This window comes from Oncorhynchus keta, chromosome 30 (genome assembly GCF_023373465.1).
Source record: "Oncorhynchus keta strain PuntledgeMale-10-30-2019 chromosome 30, Oket_V2, whole genome shotgun sequence".
NCBI lineage: Eukaryota > Metazoa > Chordata > Actinopteri > Salmoniformes > Salmonidae > Oncorhynchus > Oncorhynchus keta.
In genome coordinates, this window is record NC_068450.1 from 44,844,671 (window position 1) to 44,861,242 (window position 16,572).

The window sequence follows — 16,572 nt, forward strand, 5'->3', positions numbered from 1 at the left end:
GCTCAGAATGCTAACTGTGTCAAAGAGTGAGTCAACACATGCATAGTGGAGGTAGTTCACAGGTAGTTCACAGATGCACCCGCATAGGTCCTGGATGTCAGGAAGCTTGGTCGCAGTGATGTACTGGGCCATACGCTGCACCCTCTGTAGCGCCTTACGGTCGTAGGCCAAGCAGTTGCCATACCAGGTGGTGATGCACTCAATGGTACAGCGGTATAACTTGGAGGATCTGGGGACCCACGCCAAATCTTTTCAGTCTCCTTAAGGGGGAAAAGGCGTTGTCGTGCCCTCTTCACGACTGCCTTGGTGTGTTTGGACCATGATAGTTTTTTGGGGACATGGACACAAAAGGAACTTGAAACTCTCGACCTACTCCACTACAGCCCCTTTGATGTGAATGGGGGCATGTTGGGCCCTCTTTTTCCTATAGTCCCACGATCAGATCTTTTGGGTTGCTCACGTTGAGGGAGAGGTTGTACTGTGTTTCTGACCACCTCCTTATAGGCTGTCTCATCGCTGTCAGTGATCAGACATACCACTGTTGTGTCTTCAGCCAACTTAATGATGGTGTTGGAACGGTGTTTGGACATGGAGTCGTGAGTGAACAGGGAGTACAAGAGGGGACTAAGCATGCACTCCTGACTTGCCACCGTGTTGAGGATCAGCATGGCAGGTGTGTTGTTGCTTACCATAACCACCTGGTAGTCCAGGATCCAGTTGCAGAGGGAGGTGTTTAGTCCCATGGTCCTTAGCTTAGTGATGAGCTTTGAGGGCACTATGGTGTTGAGCGCTGAGCTGTGGTCGATGAACAGCATTCTCACACAGGTGTACCTTTTGTCCAGGTAGAAAAGGGCAGTGTGGAAGGCGATTGAGATTGTGTCATTTGTGGATTTGTTGGGGCGATACGCAAATAGGAGTGGGACTAGGGTTTCTGGGATGATGGTGTTAATGTGAACCATGACCAGCCATTCGAAGCACTTCATGGCTAACAACGTGAGTGCTACGGGGCAGTAGTCATTTAGGCAGGCTACCGTTGCTTTTTGGGGCCTAGGGACTATGGTGGTCTGCATGAAACATGTAGGTATTACAGACTCGGTCAGGGAGAGGTAGAAAATGTCAGTGAAGACACTTGCCAGTTGGTCCACGCATGATCTGAGTACAAGTCCTTGTAATCCATCTGGCCCCACGGCCTTGTGAATGTTGACCTGTTTAAAGAAGTCTTACTCACATCCGATGGCGCCGGAGAAGGCAGACGTTTTGCGCCCACAGCAGATTGTGATTCGTTTGTTTATTTGCGTTGGTTGTTAACATTTTTTTACTTACAGTTGATGGTCGGAAGTTTACATACACCTTAGGAATCGTGAAAAATGTATTTGACAAACATTTAATCCCAGTAAAAATTAGTCAGGATCACCACTTTATTTTAAGAATGTGAAATGTCAGAATAATAGGATAATTATTTATTTCAGCTTTTATTTATTTATTTCATCACATTCCCAGTGGGTCAGAAGTTTACATACACTCAATTAGTATTTGGTAGCACTGCATTAAATTGTTTAACTTGGGTCAAACGTTTTGGGTCGCCTTCCACAAGCTTCCCACAATAAGTTGGGTGAATTTTGGCTGGTGTAACTGAGTCAGGTTTGTAGGCCTCCTTGCTCGCACACGCTTATTTAGTTCTGCACACAACTTTTCTATAGGGTTGACGTCAGGGCTTTATGATGGCCACTCCAATACCTTGACTTTGTTGTCCTTAAGCCATTTTGCCACAACTTTGGAAGTATGCTTGGGGTCATTGTCCATTTGGAAGACCCATTTGCGACCCATTAACTTCCTGACTGATGCTTAAGATGTTGCTTCAATATATCCACATCAATTTCCCTCATGTGCTATCCATTATGTGAAATGCACCAGTCCCTCCTGCAGCAAAGCACCCCCACAACATGACGCTGCCACGCCTGTGCTTCACTGTTGGGATGGTGTTCTTTGGCTTGCAAGCCTCCCCCTTTTTCTTCCAAACATAACGATGGTCATTATGGCCAAACAATTAATCTTCACAAGGTCCATTGCTGTTGTTCTGGGATTGATTTAGACTTTTTGCACCAAAGTACGTTAATCTCTAGGAGACAGAGCATGTCTCCTTCCTGAACGGTATGACGGCTGCGTAGTCCCTTGCGTACTATTGTTTGTACTGATGAACGTGGTACCTTCAGGCATTTGGAAACTGCTCCCAAGGATGAACCAGACTTGTGGAGGTCTACAATTTTTTTTCCTGAGGTCTTGCCTGATTTTGATTTTCCCATGATGTTAAGCAAAGAGGCACTGACTTTGAAGGTAAGGCCTTGAAATACATCCTCAAGTACATCTCCAATTGATTCAAATTATGTCAATTGCCTATCAGAAGCTTCTAAAGCCATGACATCATTTTCTGGAATTTCCAAGCTGTTTAATGGCACCATCAACTTAGTGTATGTACACTTCTGACCCACTGGAATTGTGATACAGTGAATTATAAGTGAAATAATCTGTCTGTAAACAATTGTTGGAAAAATTACTTGTATCATGCAAAGTAGATGTCCTAACCGACTTGCCAAAACTATAGTTTGTTAACAAGAAATGTGTGGAGAGGTTGAAAACCAGTTTTAAAGGATTCCAACCTAAGTGTATGTAAACCTCGGACTTCAACTGTATTTTGTACATAATGTTGCCGCTACCATCTCTTATGACCGAAAATAACTATGACATCAGGACTACGATTACTCACATCAGCTACGGAGAGCATGATCACAGTCGTCCAGAAGACCTGGTGCTCTCATTCATGCTTCAGTGTTTCTTGCCCCGAAGCGAGCATAAAAGGCACATAGCTCGTCTGGTAGGCTCGCGTCACTGGGCAGCTCGCGGCTGGGTTTCCCTTTGTAGTCAGTAATAGCTTGCAAGCCCAGCCACATCCGACGAGCGTTAGAGCCGCTGAAGTACGATTCAATCTTTGACACTTTGCCTGTTCGATGGTTCGTCTGAGGGCAAAGCGTAATTTCTTTTAAGTATCCTGATTAGTGTCCCTCTCCTTGAAAGCGGCAGGATGTTATGAGTTATCTGAGATCTGCAGACTTGTGTTAGCACCCTTAGCGAATGCCTAGTCTTTAGCTCAAAGGGATAACCGTGTCAAATAGTGAGTACATTTGTGCATAGGATATGTAGTGGAGGTTGTGTGAAAAGCATTACCAGAAAACCTGTAAACATTTGTTACCAATGTAGCGAAAGTAGTTCACAAAGCTTTTCTGGGTGATGAGTAAACTTCACTCCCAGAGCCTAGGCTTTTGCCCAGAGGGCTAACATGTCTAGAGTTGCACTGCTAACCCAGAATTAAAATCCATCTGAGCTAGCAAAAACCTCTCTCCGGACTGCTTACCTGGGGGATGGGGAAGTGGGTGGCATACTGGATGTGGCGGGGCTGCTCGTACACCAATGGAAAGGCAGGATCCTGGGCAGTCTTCTCCGGGGAGGGGCTGCCCTTTGACTCACAGTGCATGGGGGGAGAAAACATCTACAAAAAAAGAGACAGCTAAAATTAATAGGGCTGTACACAGGATGGAAAGGTTATCCAGAGGTCAATGGGAAAGTAGGATGAAGTACAGTTAAGAATACTATATAGATGTGCCAGGGAGAATATTCACTAGTGCACATTACAGTGGCTGCCAATTTCTGAGACATGGTGCTTACCTCATCAAAATTAGTACTTGAGTTGTGATCAATCTCCATTGACTCTGAGAGACCAGTGTCCTGCGAAAAGAAAAAAAGACAATATTTATTCCCCAAATTAATTCAAAAGCAATTAGTTATTACTGATGGGGGGGCAGGTTGGGCCAGTAACCCTAAGGACGCTGGTTCGAATCCCCGAGACGACTATGTGAAAAATCTGTCAATGTGCCCATGAGCAAGAGACTTAACCCTAATTTCTCCTGTAAGTTGCTCTGGATAACAGCATCTGCTAAACGACTCAAATGTAAATGTAGGGTGATTCATCATGCACAATAAAATAACAGCAGCCGCCTCCAAATAACATGCCTCATTCTTGACACTGCTGCCAGCCTCCTTGCGCTCTGATTCGTCCGAGGGCTCATCGCTAGGGGAACGGGGGCGAGGCAGGTGGGAGTCGGAGGCAAGGTCGCCGCGGGAGATGAGCGTGCACATGTAGATGTTGTGGGAGAAGACATCGTGGCGGATGAGCTCGCAGAAGAGCAGCACCTGGTTGGAGAACTCCACGCGCTCGCTCTCGTTGCTCGGCTCAGCTAAGGAGGAGAGACAGAGGGAGATAGTTTGTCACGATACACTCCAGCATTAGCAGCAGTAACAGAAAGGTTTATAATATAATATGACATTTAGCAAAAACTTTTATCCAAAGCAACTAACAGTAGTGCACGCGTACATTTTTGTACGGGTGGCCCAAGCAAGAATCAAACGTATTATCCTGATGCAAGCGCCATGCTCTACCAACTAAGCTGCACAGGACCCTTACTAAGTTTAGCAAACCCAATACGCATTCCCCACTATCGTGTCGACTTGAACAATACTGTGCTGTTGCGGATGTTTTCTTTTCACATTGTCCTTTTCAGCAATAGGGTGGATGTGTAACTAGACCAGCGCAGTACAGCATAGCTCAAGTCCCAGAGACATAGTAGTGCATAACAACGGGAGACGGTAAATCCAAAAGGGTGCTGGAATAAGGAACAATATCAAGAGATGCAGAGAACCAAGCTGGCTCCGAAACGGCACCCTATATTGCATTTATAGTGCACTACTTTTGACCAGGGCCCTGGTGAAAAGTTGTACATTATAGAGAATAGGGTGCCATTAGGGACAGAGCTGCAGACAACCAAAATAAGGGAATATAATGAAATAGTAGTATGACTGAAGTGAAGGGCAGACTCACTGAGCACGGGGGCCTGAGTGTCCAGGAACTGTAGGAGCACGTCCTGAAACACAGGCAGGGTGGCCGCCGAGAGAGAGCCCGATGACACCGAGCCTTTCTCATCCACCACCTCTGACTCACCGCACCTCTGTGAACTCTCAATCATACACATAGTGTGAGAACCACTGCAATTGAACAAATATACCTTACAGGGGTAGTACAATTTCATTAAACGATGTAGACAACATTGCAAAGAAAAATAGCCTTCTGGAAATACAAAAACCTATACCTCATCTTATGACAGAATGTAAAATCTTGTTATTTAAATAATATTTAAGTAATCTCAAGGTAAAAATCTCTTTTGCATGAGAGACATGTTTTCAAGAGGCAACAAAGGAGAATCCTCAGGAACAGCTGTGGCTGAGTGACTCATGGGCCCGTGTCATTATGGAGCAGTCACGGTGCTTTGTGCTTTTTGTGTGTGTGTGCTTTTTGTGTGTGTGTGCTTTTTGTGTGTGCTTGTGTCAGTGTGCGCCTCTCTTTCACCTCGGCTTCGATCTCCGCCTGTCTCTTCTCCAGTAGCTTGGCCACCACCATGGCCCTGTGGCGGCCAGACCTCTTGCAGCACACCGCCCACTCACACAGCAAGGTCACCACTGCGTCGTCATCAGGGGACATCTACACATAGAGAAACATGTCAGGGCAAAGACCATACAGCACGGAAACCTGTGTCTGGAGAATTATACGCAGTGTTTCTAGAATGTAATAAAATAGAAAAGAGTCGAATAGAACACAGTTAATTGTCCACAGAAGAAGAAATTATGTGTTATTGGGCAGGTAGATTAGTGGTTAGAGCGTTGGGTCAGTAACTGAAAGGTTGCTAGATCAAATCCCTGAGCTGACAAGGCAAAAATCTGTCGTTCTGCCCCTGAACAAGGCAGTTAACCTACTGTTCCTAGGCCGTTGTAAATAAGAATTTGTTCTTAACTGACTTGCCAAGTTAAATAAAGGTTCAATAAAATAAAAAATATACTGTAATGACTAGGGCCAAATTGAATCTTAGGAAGCAGATTTTCTTTTCGCCGCAGTGTTTGTTGGGCTCTTACTCAAACTTTACATTTTAACTTTTCATCTGCAAGTGCAAATCATTAAAGTCTTCAGATTGACATATGCAGGAGTGCTCATCTTAGAGACCACTACAATATTGATTGGGAAAAAATTACCTCGTGACCGTCTTTGTTCTGGCCCGAGCCAAAGATGCGGTTGTAAAGGGAATCCAGGGAATTGCTGAAGTCTGACTTCTCAAAGCTGTGGTTGTCTAGAACCTCCAAGGTGTGTAGGACCCTCCCAATGGTGAAGCCTGGTGAAAGCAGAAAAATTATTGTGAGGTAAAACACTAAATGTTGCTCATTTCCATTTCCCTTACGCACCTAGGGCTGGATAACCCAAACACAGGTCAAGCCTAGTGCTGGACAAAAAGCATGCTCAATGGAGAATCTCCATTGAAATTGATTTTTAGTCCAAGACTAGTCTCAATCTTTGTCAGGGAAAACAGCCCATAGAGTCATTGTCTGGATGTATTATGTCATTTTATAGGTGCCTCTTAACAGCGGTTTCTTTACCAGCAGTTGTCTCCTGACATTTATCAAAGGACCAGCGGAACTCCACAGCCTGCCCTCGGTCCTTGACCTGCTCCTCTATTTCTCGCACCTTTGCACGGACCTGATGTAAAAGCATAGATAAGACTGAGATAAGCAGATATGGATGTAAATATCTCATGGCTCAAAGTGGAGGAGAGATTGACTTCATCACTACTTGTCTTTGTAAGTGTTGACATGCTAAATGCACCGAGGTGTCTGTTTAAAATACTAGCACACAGCTCTGACATCCATGCATACTCCACAAGACATGCCACCATAGGTCTCTTCACAATCCCCAAGTCAAGAACAGACTATGGGAGGTGCACAGTACTATGTAGAGCCATGACTACATGGAACTCTATTCCACATCAGGTAACTGATGCAAGCAGTAGAATCAGATTTTAAAAAACAAATACACCTTAAGGAACAGCAGGGCCTGTGAGGAGACGAACACAGGCACAGACACATGATAAGACACCCACTTTTCATACACGTATACAACGATTTTGGATTGTAGATATGTGGTAGTAGAGTAGTGGCTGAGGGAACACACTTAATGTGTTATGAAATGTAATGTCATGTAATATTTTAAATTGTATAGAACTGCCTTAATGTTGCTGGACCCTACCTTGGCAGCAGCTAATGGAAATCCTTAATACAAATAGGACAGCTGAGAGGACAAATACAAATCTCAATCTAGTAGGCAAGAGGCATGCAATGATGTTATGCATTTGTCGATTGATTGAAAGGTTTAGTCTCAAAGTGCTGCGCAGCAAACAGCAGGATCAAGAAACCTTGACAAGAACCAGACTCTGGGCCTTACCTGCTGTGTAAAGGTGCCGTTGCCCCCTGGCATGGGCAGGTTGGAGGGGGAGATGGGCAATAGGTCCAGTGGGGAACCAGTCTTGTTCCGGCTATCTGTCAGAGAGTAGTGCCACACCAGGGCACTGGGACAGCACAGCATAATACTCTGACGAAACCAAGACGAGGAGAATAAGAATTTAGGGATGTGACTGACAATAGGGCGGCATATAACCTAGCTGTTAGAGCATTGGGCCAGTAACCGAAAGGTCACCAGTTTGAATACCCGACAATGTAAAAAAAAAAAAATCTGTTGATTTGTCCTTGAACAAGGCAGGTAACCCCAATTTCTTGGGGACCTAAGCATTGAAGGTCGACAAGAACACAGTGGAACATGATAGTTTGTTGGTGATGTGGACACAAAAGGAACTTGAAACTCTCGGCCTGCTCCACTAGAGCCCCTTCGATGTGAATGGGGTCATGTTGGGCCCTATTTTTCCTGTAGTCCCCCGATCAGATATTTTGGGTTGCTCACGTTGAGGGAGAAGTTGTTGTCCTGGCACCACACTGCCAGGTCTGAGCAGACCTACCACTGTTGTGTTGTCAGCCAACTTAATGATGGTGTTGGAGTCGTACTTGGCCACGAAGTGTGGGTGAACAGGGAAGACAAGAGGAGACTAAGCACACACCCCTGACTGGCCACCGTGTTGAGGATCAGTGTGGCAGATGTGTTGTTGCCTACCCTTACCACCTGGGAGTGGCCTGTCAGGAAGTCCAGGTTCCAGTTGCAGAGGGAAGTGTTTAATACCAGGGTCCTTAGCTTAGTGATGAGCTTGGAGGGCACTATGGTGTTGAACACTGAGCTGTAGTCAATGAACAGCATTCTCACATAGGTGTTCCTTTTGTCCAGGTGGAAAAGGGCAGTGTGGAATGCGATTGAGTCATCTGTGGATGTGTTGGGGCGGTATGCAAACTGGAGTGGGTTTAGGGTTTCCTGTCAAAGCACTTCATGGCTACCGACGTGAGTAGTAGTCATTTAGGCAGGTTACCTTTGTCCCTGTGCCCAAGAAAACAATGGTGGTCTGCTTTTAACATGTATGCATTACAGACTCGGTCAGGGAGAGGTTGAAAATGTCAGTGAAGACACTTGCCAGTTAGTCTGAGCATGCTTTGAGTACACTTACTGGTAATTCGTCTGTCCTTTGGCTTTGTGAATGTTGGCCTGTCTAACCTCTCTTGGGTATTTTCACCTTCGGATGAAAAGCGTTCCCAAAGTAAACTGCCTGTTACTCAGGCCCAGAAGCTAGGATATGCATATCATTTGGATTTGGATAGAAAACTCCAAAGTTTCTAAAACTTAAAATAATGTCTGCGAGTATAACAGAACTGATATGGCAGGCAAAACACCAAGGACAAACCATCCGGGGGGGGTCATAGGATTTTCCATTTTTTTCCCTATGGGATACCCTTATTATTAGGAACCTGGCTGCAGTTCCTATGGCTTCCATTAGATGTCAACAGTCTTTAGAAATTGTTCAATGTTTTTCTTTTGAAAAATGAAGAAGTAGTGCTATTCATTGTAAGTGTCACTCCAGGTGGACTCTACTGATGCGCGTTTATTAGATACTTTGTAGGCATGTCTGAATCAAATGCGCCAAATAAATTGACATTTTTGGGACATAAAGACGGATATTATCGAACAAAAGGACCATTTGTGATGTTTCTGTGACATTTTGGAGTGCCAACAGAAGCAGATCTTCAAAAGTAAGGCATGAATTATATCGCTATTTGTGACTTTTGTGGTGCACCTGCATGGTTGAAATATGATTGTGTGTTTGTATGCGGGGCACTGTCCTCAGATAATCGCATGGTTTGCTTTCACCGTAAAGCCTTTTTGAAATCTGACACCGCGGCTGGATTAACAAGAAGTTAAGCTTTATTTTGATGTAAAACACATTTTTTTAAAGAATGTTAAATGTTATTTTTGAATTTCACTCTATTTCACCGGATGTTGGCCGGGTGGGACGCTACCGTCCCACCTGCCCATAAGAAGTTAAAGGTCTTGCTCACATTGGCTTCCGAGAGCGTGATCACACAGTCGTCCGGAACAGCTGGTGCTCTAATGCATGCTTCAGTGTGGCTTACCTAGAAAGCGGCAACTCTTGGCTGCCCGGCCAAACTGAGCAATTGGGGGAGAAGGGCCTTGGTCAGGGAGGTGACCAAGAACCCGGCAGTCACTCTGACAGAGCTCTAAAGTTCCTCTGTGGAGATGGGAGAACCCTCCAGAAGGACAACCATCTCTACAGCACTCTACCATTCAGGCCTTTATGATAGTGGTGGCAGACAGAAGCCACTCCTCAGTAAAAGGCACATGACAGCCTGCTTGGAGTTTGCCAAAATACACCTAAAGGACTCTCAGACCATGGGAAACAAGATTCTCTGGTCTGATGAAACCAAGATTGAACTCTTTGGCCTGAATGCCACACGTCTGGAATAAACTTGGCATATCCCTACGGTGAAGTATGGTGGTGGCAGCATCATGCTGTGTCAGTGTTTTTCAGCGGCAGGGGAATGAAAGATGAGTCAGGATCGAGGAAAAGATTAATGGAACAAAGTACAGAAAGATGATTGATGAAAACCTGCTCCAGAGAGCTCAGGACCTCAGACTGGGGCTAAGATTCACATTCAACAGGACAACAGCCATAAGCACACAGCCAAGACAGCACAGGAATAGCTTCGGGACAAATCTCTAAATTAACTTTAGTGGCCTAGCCAGAACCCGATTTAATCAATTATAGAAAAAGGCTGTAACCTAACAAAAAGTGGAAAAACTCAAGGGTCTGACTACTTTCCGACGGCACTGTAAATATAACATGGAGAATCAGAAACAATCACAACACTGAACATTTTACCAAAGCTAGTTCACCAACTTAGTCATGTACCATACTAGCCTGATGGCTTAGCAGTAATATTAATAGTACTTCAGTAGCAGTAATAAGCAATCCATTCAGTTCAGTGGGAAGGCTATTGAGCGTGTTTGTGTACCTGTAGCATGCAGCTGAACCCAAACACCAAGGGCCTGTGTTGAGGGCAGATGTAGAAGTCTGTAAATGGGGTCTGGGGCTGATTGCCCCCTGCGGGCTGGGAGGTGGGCATGGGGGGCAGGGCGTTCCCTGGCTGTGCCAGGATGCTGTGGGCTGGGTGTCCCCCGGCGCCGGGCCCCAGGCTCCCGTCACTTAGCAGCAGGTTGAGGCGTCGCGTGCAGAAATAGGCCAGCCTCCGGGACAGGTAGGCCGACTGCACAAATTCCCCTAAGTACTGAAGAAGGGGACATGACTCACAAGGTCAGTACACACTCTTCAGAGCTGATATGTGATCACAACAATGGAATACGGGGGGGGAAAAAAATTGAGGAGAGGGTAGATAAGTCCGCTTCAATGACTAACCTGTAAAAGTTAAGGTAAATACATTTACTTCCAAGTGGATTAAACTGCACCGCCAGGGGAATATTACTGAAATATTGTTCGTTACTTAGGTTATTGTTAGAAGACTGCTAATAAACTTGGTGCTTGGCATCAACCTGAGAGTGTCATTAACAATGTACCATTTTTGCACAAAAGTTAGTTTGAAAAAGTAGCTTATAATGCCCCCAAATGTATAATTAGAAGATGCCAGAAACCCTGGACATTTTCTGATTCTTCAAGATAAATTACATCTCGAGTGTCTCCTTAAGTTACTCTTTCCATGTGAAATGTGTGGTTTGTAACGTGGAGAATGAAATCCATCACTGCAGTAGGAGAAAGATAATCTAGGAGAAAGGTTGCTAGTTTGAATCCCTGCACTGACAAGGTAAAACATCTTGCCGATGTGTTCAAGCAAGGCACTTAACACTAATTGATAATAGCAGACCCTGGCCGTGACCTCGTCTCCAAAGGTGTCTCAGGGGGAGCTGGGATATGCAAAAAAACACATTTCCAATACACACTTGTGTGAAATAGGAAAAACATAAGCAACCACCAAATTATTAAGATGATGGGTGCTATATGGATGGTATATAGGCATTACCTGTAGCAGGAGGGGCAGTAGCAGCTTCAGAAGCTCGTCCTCTCCAGGTCGGACCTTCTCGGAGCATTCCAACACCCACGTGAGGAACTCGTGTCTGTCTAGCATGCCATCCTGGACGCAAGCAAACAACCGTTTGTTATTGCTTGGTCTTCTACAACAAAGTATTTAGCGTAAATGAATCCTATGAAATTACTCCATTTCACTATTAATTCAGGGAGGTTTTAAAATGCCTCGCAAAGAAGGGCACCTATTTGTAGAAAAAGCAGACACTGAATATCCCTTTGAGCATGGTGAAGTTATTAACTTTGGGTGGTGTACCAATACACCCAGTCACTACAAAGATACAGGTGTCCTTCTTAACTCAGTTGCCGGAGAGGAAGGAAACTGCTCAGGGATGTCACGATGAGGGCAATGGTGATTTTAAAACAGTTAGAGTTTAATAGCTGTGAAGGGATAAAACTGAGGATGGATGAACATTGTAGTTACACCACAATACTAACCTGTACAGAATAAAAACTATTCCAAAACATGTATCCTGTTTGCAATAAGGCACTAAAGTAATACTGCAAAAAATGTGGCAAAGAAAGGTACTTTTTGTCCTAAATACAAAGCATGTTTGGGGAAAATCCAACACCACCAAGTACCAATCTTCATATTTTCAAGCATGGTGGTGTCTGTATCATGTTTTGGATATGCTTGTATCCAAAGTGAACCGTTTTCGCTTGTTTGTGATGCTATCATAAAATCCATACATTGTCTTATTATTACCTCATGGCTCTTACATTACCTCATGGTTTAGTTTAACAAATAAATGACTGGCCCTCTAACAATAAGCTAACTTGCTAGCAGTTTCATGACATTTTCCCCTTCAACGAACCACTAATTACACAGTGACATAGTGAAATAGGACTATACTATCACAACAGCCATTGCAGACAACTGTGTAAAGCTAACATCAAAGTAACAATTCTAACCAAGTAACAACTCAATTTCAAACTGTTCAGTGAAAAAAAAATGCAGTTTGCTTATCACAAACTCATCAGACATAGGTCCCTGGTTGAGGCAGGCAGACATATGAAAACCTGAAGACAGACATGCAACCCGACACAGGCAGACAAACAGACAAAAAAACAGACAAACCAAAGGACCATCCAACCTGGAACATGAACATGGCCAGCTTCTCATTGTACTCCCACTGCTTCATGGCCGTGTCCACCTCGGCCGAGGTGGCCGGGAGAGGAGAGCCACAGCCTTGGCTGGGAGACTGGCGGTAGAACTCGGCCACCTTCTGCAACTGTTCCCACAGGTACTTTGTGATGATCTGAGTCCATTCTGCAGTGCAGACAGAAAGAACAGTTCAATTCCTAACAATGACATATGCTCCTGTTAATGCAGCATGACTGAGCAAAATTCTAGAGATAAAGCAGCCTATCTTTTCTAAATGGCAGTGAACACACCCAGGATATTGGAATGTTACATTATTGAGGAGCTTTGGCTGGAAAATGCTCAATCATAAAAAAACTGATGTTCCTAGGAGGATGGATAGGCTATATATTATTTTAAGGAGTGTTTGCTTACCTATGCAGGGGTCAATCACGTGCCGCTTCTTGACTTTTGTTTCTGTAATGGCGGCGTGATACGCACAGGTCATCTTGATCATCCATGCTGAGCGCATCACAGGTACTGTGTACTTGGCCAAGTAGCCAAAAACCTCCTCCTTTTTACTAAAGATCGGCACCTAGCACACCAACACAATTTAACAAAACAGGTTTGATGGAGGATGTTGCTGCAGAATATTTTTTCGAATTTTGAGTTTGTGAGGGTGCTGTTATAATTTGAAGTGAGCTATTTTAAGAGTGCTGAAGAACAGTGAGCCTGATTCGAACCCATACTGACATGTGCTCCAGAGGCAGTGCATAGGTCGGTAGACCACCCCAGGCCAGAACACAACATATTTCTTTCACAATGTAGTGCTCTGCTGAATGTGCACCGCAGGGATGTTTTTGGTACAAAGTCCTACCTTCTTTGCCAGCTGGGTGAGTGGTTTAGTTCCGGCCAAATCTGTAAACCAGTTGTTGATAGAGCTCTGTGACCTGGCAGTAACGAGCCAGAAATTGTCCTTCTGGTTAACCTGCGGCTTCCGTTTGCCTGTGTCTGGAAATGTGTTGTAGCGCAGCTTCTCTGCAATGATGCTGCTGAAATTTGAACTAATCTGTTGGGGTAATAGGGAAGTATGTAATGAACAAGAGATCCTACTATACATACAACATGAATCATGATTCACTACATGTGATACAAAGAGAAACATTACGAGTAGAAGATCACCTTTGAGGGATTAAAGTTGACATTTTTAGCACTTCCATGTTCATCCCCTGACACTGCCGGTTGATTATTAAATCCTTGCTTCACATTCAACGCAGTCAATTCATCCTGGAACAGAAATTGACATTAGATCTCGTGAAATTCAGTCCATGCAGTTGATGAAGTCACACAATGAACACCTGAACACAAAACAAATGGCGAATAGCTCATTGGGGGATTGAGTAACTCGATAATATCATTGAGTTTACAGTTTTACATTTTACTCATTTAGCAGAGGCTCTTATCCAGAGCGACTTAGTTAGTGCATTCATCTTTAAGAGAACTTGGTGAGACAACCACATCACAGTCGTAGTAAGTACATTTATCAGCATTTATCAACAAAGATGTGGCGACATCCAGAATGTCTGAAACCCTCCCTTATTTTATATATGACATCAGTGTTATCCCCCACACAAAAAAAAGTTTCTGGGATTGGAGGACTTCTCCGCGAATGAGTAACACAATAGGCTGTGACGAGCTGTACTGCCCTATCAGGCCCCATAGCTTGAGTGCAGAAAAATGGAAATTTGAAGAATGGACGAAGTGGGAGTATGTTTTCCTTTATTTTGTTGACTATTTTAGTTGTGAGGAGTGAGTTAGATTACCAATCAAGTATGGTTTTCTTTTTTACTTTGAATCCAGTAGTGGGTGGCAATACAACTTTTGGGATGTAGTCCACCCTAAAACCTCACCGAAGGTGGTCATGTCTATATGGGGTACAGCTTTTGTCAAAATTGCTGCGTACGTTCTTCTAGACCTGCTACGAAAAGTCAATTGACAAAAGCTGTATCCCCTCTAGACAAAACCGAATTCGAGCTAGGGTTTCAGATGTTTTTGGAGGATGGGCAAGGACTCTGCTGTCCTAGCATCAGGGGGAAGCTTGTTACACCATTGGGGTTCCAAGACAGAGAAGAGCACTAACTGCTGAGCGGGAGTTGATCTCCCATAGGGGTGGGACTGCCAAGAGACCAGAGGTGGCAATTATTTTTTACTAAGTCTAAGGATCCTATGCCAAAAATGCCTGGAAAGTTAACTAAAATGTCACTGGAATTAGTAGAAGCTCTACATCATGACCAATAGTTTCCCACAGCAATTTGTACAAAAGTAGTCTCCTGGCACAGTAAATGAGAACCAGACAGTGCTAGCTAGATAAAATTATATGGCTAACGTTATCTAGCTATGGTATTGGTAGCTAAACTAGTAGTTCACGTTTGCTAAACTGTATAGCTAGACAAACATTGTAGATTATAATAGCTAGACACACACATGCTAAAATTAGCTATGTTAGCACAACATGCAAGGCTTCTCCCCAAAGAATGTAAGAGGCGATGCGCCACCTTCTGGCAATGTTTTGGCAGTTACAGGTGTTCAAAAACACAAAAATCTCTTGAGTCCTCTGGCTGAACTCAGCAGCACCACCTTGTTAAATCCTGGGGAGAACCCTCAATGGTAACGTTAACCGTTTGCCAATTTGTGAAAATGAAGGCATTTAGCTAGCTAAAATAGCTGCTAAATATGCTAGCTAAGTAGCTACCTAGTTTGTTATCGATCAAGCTTCTCCTAAATGAATCCGAGTTGTGTACCTAGCTAACTAACGTTACATTAAATGCAAGCAAGTTGACCTAATCTGCAACCATGCAAGTAACGTTAATGGTTAGTGCACTAATTTGATAACTTGAAATATGGCCAAATTATCTATCGTAAAGTTTACATTTTGGTTACGTCAGAAAAGGTTGGCTAGCTAACTACGAGCTAGAATGCTACTGTTATCAAGCTAACATTACCTGGTTGATGTTTAGCAAACTGAAAAGCCAAGTAACGTTAGCTGTTCATTGTTATTGCTAGAGAGACTGGCTTGGGCCTGTGATAGCCGTCTGGGACGAACTAGCAACCGTAGTTAGTTAGCCAATGGGACTCCTTTCCAAATAACGGTAGCTAGGCTCTTTGTGTCAATTTGTCTTTGCAACGTTGGTTTGAGAAACGATTTAAGTTTCTGACCTCTTTTTGCTTTGGGTCTTGAGGATAAACGTCCGGAGGTCCGAGTCGTGGCCGCTTCAGTGGCCGGTGTTCGTAACTCAGGATCCCAAAAGCAGCCATCATTCACCGGCATCACAGCCAAGGCTTTTCTCTTTCCGTTGGGCTCACTAGTTCCCACAGCCACAAAGTCACAATTATGGCTAAATCCCTCCTATTTCTCTTCACATAGTCTGATTTTTAAACGTAACCACACTGTTAACCTCACCTTAAATTAAGGCCAAGAAACGATCCCCCCCCCCGGTATTTTTACGATATAGTCAATTTCGACTTTGTGGCTGTAGTAACTTGAGACAACCCCTTTTCGGTCTGAGTCTTGGAAGCCGGAAGGACGCTGATGCAGATAAGAGAACTCAAAATACGGTCGTCACTGGTTACCAAAGCCACAAAGTCATACACCCCGCCTATTTCTTACATGTATCTTCTTAAAATCTGTTTTTAAACCTAACCCCAAACCTTCTTGCTAATGTTATACCTAATCCTAACCATAGATTAAGACAAAAAAGCACATTTTGTTTTTTATAAATTTTTACGATATAGCCCCTTTATTTTTTACTTTGTACCTGTGGTAATTACATGTCATTTGTAATGTGCCGACTATACATTCATTAACATTCTACAAAATAGCTAATAATATTCTTTCTTTACACTCATTTTTATTCATGCTATAGGTTTGTTTATGAACCGGGTAGTTTAGATCCTGGATGTTGATAGGCTGAAACAACCTGCATAATGCATAGTTTGTGTGGAATCTACTCTTTT

At 43.9% G+C, this 16,572-nt stretch overlaps 1 protein-coding gene across 2 annotated transcripts in view; it reads right to left on the bottom strand.

Moving 5' to 3' along the window:
• The window catches only part of LOC118363651 (mediator of RNA polymerase II transcription subunit 12-like), a 78,522-nt gene extending 62,403 nt beyond the window's left edge, over positions 1-16,119 (bottom strand). The window contains exons 1-15 of one of the 2 annotated variants that reach the window (XM_035744734.2): positions 15,775-16,119; positions 13,741-13,845; positions 13,436-13,627; positions 12,994-13,153; positions 12,572-12,747; positions 11,416-11,526; positions 10,396-10,668; positions 7,373-7,519; positions 6,532-6,631; positions 6,133-6,269; positions 5,456-5,587; positions 4,931-5,057; positions 4,066-4,289; positions 3,721-3,780; positions 3,410-3,544 (exon numbers count right to left, since the gene is read on the bottom strand). In XM_035744734.2, the coding sequence (XP_035600627.1) occupies positions 3,410-3,544; positions 3,721-3,780; positions 4,066-4,289; positions 4,931-5,057; positions 5,456-5,587; positions 6,133-6,269; positions 6,532-6,631; positions 7,373-7,519; positions 10,396-10,668; positions 11,416-11,526; positions 12,572-12,747; positions 12,994-13,153; positions 13,436-13,627; positions 13,741-13,845; positions 15,775-15,876 (2,181 nt within the window). In that variant the 5' untranslated portion in view covers positions 15,877-16,119. Of the gene's footprint in view, positions 1-3,409; positions 3,545-3,720; positions 3,781-4,065; positions 4,290-4,930; positions 5,067-5,455; positions 5,588-6,132; positions 6,270-6,531; positions 6,632-7,372; positions 7,520-10,395; positions 10,669-11,415; positions 11,527-12,571; positions 12,748-12,993; positions 13,154-13,435; positions 13,628-13,740; positions 13,846-15,774 lie in introns of both variants that reach the window. The other variant, XM_035744733.2, reaches the window with a different exon arrangement.
• Between the last annotated feature and the right edge of the window lie 453 nt (positions 16,120-16,572).